This window comes from Martes martes, assembly GCF_963455335.1.
Source record: "Martes martes genome assembly, chromosome: 14".
In the NCBI taxonomy this organism is placed as follows: domain Eukaryota; kingdom Metazoa; phylum Chordata; class Mammalia; order Carnivora; family Mustelidae; genus Martes; species Martes martes.
Window position 1 is genome coordinate 54,143,709 of NC_137902.1, and position 5,926 is coordinate 54,149,634.

Sequence of the window (5,926 nt, forward strand, 5' to 3'; positions counted from 1 at the left end):
AGCCCCCCCCCCCCCAACAGGTGGGATGCAGTGCAGGGAGCAGGGTGGGGCTTCACCAGAAGCCTCTTGGGTCTCACTCTGCCCCAGAATCAAGTTTTCAGGGCTGGAATCCCTTTGGACCCCAAATTCAAGCCCCTGCACCACTTATTCTGGGACTGGAAAGCCAAGACTGGAGACGACATCCTTGAATGACTGTAGTCCACGGTGATGGAGACCCAGCAGCTCCAATGCGGTAATGGGCACAGACCCCACAAAATGGCTATGGTCCTCAGCGTCTCAAACAGCAGCTTCTGGCCAGGACACAATCCCCATGGCAGCACCAGCTGGACTCAGATCCTGTTTCCCTTGTGTCCGAATTACTCAGACCGAAACTTAGCCCTCTGGGTTTGACAACAGGACAGATCTGACAGAGGAGTTGTCCAGGAAATCAGAAACAGCCCTAGTGAACTCTGCAGCTCTTCAAGGTCTGAGGGAGACTGAGTTCTGCTCCCCAGTGTGGGGACATTTGCTGCTTGGCCACAGGTCCCTGACCCCCCAGGAAATTCATTTGGACTTGGAGATGTTCAAATCTGGCCTTGTCTTGGGAAAGGGCGAGAGCTAATTTATGTTGCTTCTCAACACACAGCAAAGAACCCAGGTGGTTTCTGAGATTCATTCTGCACAGGGCTCAAACAGAAGAGCCCGTGGGGCACTGTAGGCTGCCATGTGGCCGCCTAGGCTCTGATCCTTCCTCCTCCTCCTCTCCCTCCAGCAGGAGCCAGAGTGCTCCCTGCTGGTCCTCCCAGCCCCCTCATGCCAAGACTGCTTCCAAGCTGCACTCTTGCAGTAAGAAAATAAACACAGCCACAAAACAAGATACCAAACTATAAATAACTTTAAAAAAAAAAACACAAGTAGAACACCCAGCCTATCCCAAGTTGAGCAACCCTCTTCCCAGAGCCCTGAAAGTTGGAATTCCAGATACTACATATGCAACCATGGTGACCAACCACGAGGCTGACGTCTGTACCCTGTCTTCCCAGGGTAGGGGGTATCCTGATATGATTTCTCCCCCAACAGCCCTCTGTATTCTCTTCTGGGCCCTGCCCCTCATGAGGCCTGGCAGAAAATGGCAGGACTTGCCAGCTGCCTTTTGCCTCCAGTCAGGCCCGGGGCAGCCTTCACACAGGGCCATGCTCTCAGGGAGCCAGCCCAGCTGGGACAGGGTATTAGGGCTGCAGTCATGTGAGGGCTGGCCACCCCATTTCAAAACATCCTGCCTGCCAGCAGGGAGGACATGAATGGACCAGAGGAGGTAGCCAGGGGAAACCAAGGCGGGCAGAGGCCGCAGACTCAGCCCTTCTGGGTCTACCTTTCAGTTCAAACCTGGTCAGGAACAGGGTCATGGCCCATGACCGTGTTTCCTTCCCCATCCCCAGCTAATTCTAAAAATGTAATGAAAGGCTCCTCGTTAGGGGTGTGATAGTGAAATTCTGTGGGAATAAAGCAACAGGGCAGCTTGCCTGTGTATGTGTGTGTGGATTTGGATTTCTGTGTTGTTTGGGTCTATGTGTGGTATACCTAGAGGGCTTATTTTTACACATGTGTGCGTTTTATAGTTCCGTGTAGGGCTGATTTCATAACCAGCACAGCTCTTCCATTTGTGAAAATATCGAATTGCTCTTGGTTGAAGAGCCCCAACTGCCATCCCCTGACATTCTGGGCTGTTCCAGTCCCTCCCCAGGGATCCATGCGGATTCCACACTGGATGGTGTAGAAATCCAGAAACTGAACGATGAAGGCTGAGTATAGCGGGAGGGCTGCTGTTGACTTGTCTGTGCCCACGGCCCCTTCCAGATCAACACTGGGACTCTGGCCCACAGGGTCTGTAGACATTTATGCATGTTTCTTGTATTGTGTGTGTGTGTGAGAGAGAGAGAGAGACAAGAGACAGAGAAAGGCTTGTTGTCAATAGCTCTGGGCCTGGGTGCCTACTCAGGAGACCGCAGCTCCTTAGGTCCTGGCCTGGTAGCCCTCGGGGACAGGCGCTGTCCCGCTCTTGGTGAGAGACCCCGGGCCCCAGGCTGTGGCACAGGGGGAGCCTACTGCTCCAGAAAGGCTGCCTGCCCCGCTGGAGGCCGCCCACCCGCCCGGCCGCCCTCTACGGGAGCCACCAGCTCACCGCTGGCCGTCGTGTGGTCGAGGCAGGCAAGGGCGGGTCTTTCCCAAGGAGGGGAATGCGCGTGCGCTGGCCTGGGGCCGTCTACGTGACCCAGAAGGTTCCGCGCTCCTCCAGCAGGCTGACGGAGCGGTTGGTGAGCGAGGCGGCGTCCCGCGCCAGCCGGTAGCCAAAGAGGCGCATGGCAGGGCCGCAGGCGGCCTGCACCACCTGCGCCAGCTTGAAGGGCATGCCGAAGCGCCACTTCTCGAACTGCTCCGAGGAGTTCTTCTGCGTGGAGTAGATGCCGCTGCTGTCCTGCGCCGCCTGCGTGTTCCTCTGGATCCAGTCCTCCACCTGCGGCGTCAGGGGGATGCCGGCGAAGCGGTACATCTCGCGCGCCTTCTGCAGCGGCCAACGCGCCACGTCCTCATAGCGCACGAGCATGTAGCGGCCGCGCAGCCAGGCGGGCTGCCGCAGCCCCAGCTCGGCCGACAGCCGGATGCTCTCGCAGTTGCCCCGCAGCCTCTGCACCTCCTCCTCCCCCAGGTGCGCCTGCCCCTCGGCCAGCCACTTCTTCCAGCCCTCGTACTTGCCCGCGAAGGCCACCATGCGGGAGGCCAGCACGGCGCGCGGGTCCCGCACCAGCTGGATGACGCGCAGGTCCAGCCGCGGGTCCTCGGCCAGCGGCTGCAGGAACTCCAGCTGCCGGATGCGCACGGCCTTGAGGGCCATGTGCTCCTTGCGGCGGCAGGCCTCGGCGGCCAGCGTCACGTTGAGGGGCCCGCAGCGGCGGTTCTTGCAGTGGTACTTCTCGAAGACCTTCTTGACGAAGGGCGTGCACACGGGCTCCTCGCACAGCGAGCGGCTGGAGCCGCGGCGGAACATGAACTGGGTCAGGTGGTCCTCGGGCAGCGGGCTGATGAAGTGCTCCAGCACGTACAGGTCGCACAGGAACAGCTGCTTGAGCACGTCGCGGTAGACCAGGGCCGAGCCCGCGGCGCTGGCGCCTCCCGACTCGAAGGACACCGTGCGCTCGATGTGCCACAGCGGCTCGAAGAGGTAGAAGATGTTGCCCTGCTGGTTGAAGAACTCGCCGACGAACGAGGAGCCGGTGCGCGTGGTGGCCATGAGCAGCACGTGGCGCCGCGGTCCGGCCCCCGGGGGTGGCGGTGGCCCCTCACCCGCGGATGCAACCTCGGCCTCGGCCCTGGCCTCTTCCCCCGCCGGCTCTACACCCAGCTGCAGACTGAGGTTTCGCAGGCGGCCCTGTAGCTGGGTGAAGGCCGAATCGAGCTCACTCAGGGACAAGAGGGACGCATTGTCGGCCAAGATCAGGGCTGGGTCGGTGCTGTTGGCATCAGCCAGGGGTTGCGGGATCTGCTTCAGCTTGTCTGACACCCTAGGAGGACAAAGGGATATCGGAGTCAGCGAGTGACTAGGGACTCCTTCCCTTGTGCACCCGGAAGCTGACTTCCGGCCTGGTCACCCAGAGCCTATCTTAGCTGGCTTTGCCCGGAAGCTAGCTTGGAGGCAAAGATTTGAGGGTTGTTAAGTAGTTTATTTGGGACATTATCGCAGGAGAACTGGTTGTGAGATAGGAAGTGAGGTGGGGAGAAAAAGAGGTCTGTCTGTAAAGGGTGAGCAGGCTGTCCCTGTGGGCAAACCAGTCCCCCTGGGGCCTCCTAGGAGACCGTGTAGAACACACTGGGGATTCTCTTGCCCAAGGGACGTGAAACACCAGCTGGTGTTGGCTGCGGGTCCTAGCTTAACGATGTGCAGGTAGAGAGGAAGTTTGCTGGTGGAGAGCTGCAGGGGCTTGCAATAGGACCCTGTGGGCACGAACTGGAACAGTCTACACTGAGTGACACAGTGCCTGTTACACAGCCCAATTCCTAATCTATCCATGGTGGCTACTTTCTTGCAGGGTGTCGTGTTAGGAAAACAGGTCTAAGAAATCCTTCTGTGGCTAGCAGAGACACAGCAGAGACCCTGAACACAATAGTATACTGCCAACTCCAGGAGGGCAACATTCCCAGTGTAGCCAAGGTAAGTGCGCAACCCTGTAATTTAGCAGTATGCAACCTGGACAGCTGCACATGGCAGTCCTGCCCACCAGGGAATGTGTACCAGCAACCCCTGCCTTTCCATGGGCTCATCCTCACTCATGGCTTCAGTTGGTGCAGTAGATGTGCTGTTAATGTGAGGCATCATCCTAGCCAAGAAGGAAATTAATAATAGTCGCCATGGTCAGCAAGTACTGGATACCAACTGCATGCCAGACACTGAGCTAAACGTTTTACATTTCCTAATTTAATCTTTATAAGGAAAGCCCCATTGTTAGCCGTATTTTATGGAAGAGGAACTTAGGACAAAGAAAAGTGAATTTGTCCAGGCCGTTCCCACTAGAAAGGGCCTGAATCAGGATTGCAATGCAGGTTGCCTGAGTCCAGAGCCCCAGTGTCACCCCTGTGCATTCCTGGGGACCTGTGCAGGACCACTGCCTGGGCACAGGAGGGGCCTGTGATTACCAGTTGAAGGACGGCCTTTGTAGTTCCACAAAGAGCCCTATGGCTACCTCTTTGCCCCATTCACCCCTCCCTGATAAGGAAGACTTTCGCGCACTTGTATTCCTCACCTTGATATGATTTTATTTTCCTTTTCAATGAAGACAAAAACCACCACCACAAAAGCCAGGAAAAGGGCATATTTGCTCCTCATCCTCAGGCTGTGCAGAAAGTCCCGGCAGTCCTGGGGTAAAGCGAGTCCTTTCTCCATGGGGAACGGTGGGGCCGTGGGCTGTCAGCTCAGCAGCATCACTCAGGATCTGGCTTGCCGTCTTCAGGTGGGGGACACCCTCGTCCTGTGAAAAGACCGCTGGTCAGGACAACCTTGTCTGGAGGTGAAGAATGAAGAGTTTTCCCACCCAACTTTTGAGGGCCGTGGCCCGGCTTAGCAGCCAGAATCCCAGACCCACTCTCCCAATGGATGAGGTGAAACCAGGTCATTTAAAATGCTGATCAGCCCTTTAATTCATTCATCCCACTTCCATCGACTTAAACTTTGACTTCACACATAATTCAAGGGCAAGTAGATGGAAAAGAATGTTCCTTGAACTAGAAATGATTGCAACAGGAAAAGACTACAAATACCTAAATAAAAAATGGAGACAGACCTATTGTAATGATATATATACATGTCTACATGAGGTCCTTCACCTGGGTCCTTCCAAAATCCCTCACATGGCCTCGTGACACAGCCCCTCCTGGAGCAGTCAACCCCTGCCTAGGTTAGGGTTCCCCCGGTCCCACTACCATGCAGACTCCCATTAGCATCTGAGACTGTCATAAGGTGAGCTGACTTGTAAGATCTGTTCACCGCTGATCATCCTTTTGTGGCGTAAGGGGGTTTTGTCCAGGCCCCTCATTATCCTTTAGCACTGGACCAGGCACACAGGAGACACCCGAGCACAGCTGCCAAACAACAGAAGGAATAAAGGAATAGATGACCCTCACCGGAAGCTATATACATTTTTAATAGCTGAGCAAATATAGCATTCCCCGAGGAGCCCATTTCATGCACGCATCTGCGCCATCACACACACCTGTCCTGCATCATGAACCCCAGATTCCAGCACAACACCATCCCCTCCAACTCCATCCAAAAGTCTATGCGTTCTCCATAAGGACTGTCATTCATGGGATACTGATTGCTCCAAGTGTGGGGAAGTCTTGTGACCTGGTTGAGTGCATGCGGGATCAGCTCTCTTCTGGAAAAGATTTCCCCACA

At 56.0% G+C, this 5,926-nt stretch overlaps 1 protein-coding gene across 1 annotated transcript; it reads right to left on the reverse strand.

The window, feature by feature from the left end:
- Window positions 1-2,242: 2,242 nt before the first annotated feature.
- CHST3 (carbohydrate sulfotransferase 3) lies at window positions 2,243-4,930 on the reverse strand (the record flags this gene model as incomplete). The annotated part of the gene is made up of 2 exons (XM_080823180.1): window positions 4,776-4,930; window positions 2,243-3,539 (listed from the first exon to the last, which is right to left on the reverse strand). Exons 1-2 carry the CDS (start codon window positions 4,913-4,915, stop codon window positions 2,243-2,245), a joined length of 1,437 nt encoding a protein of 478 aa, XP_080679306.1. The 5' UTR covers window positions 4,916-4,930.
- Between the last annotated feature and the right edge of the window lie 996 nt (window positions 4,931-5,926).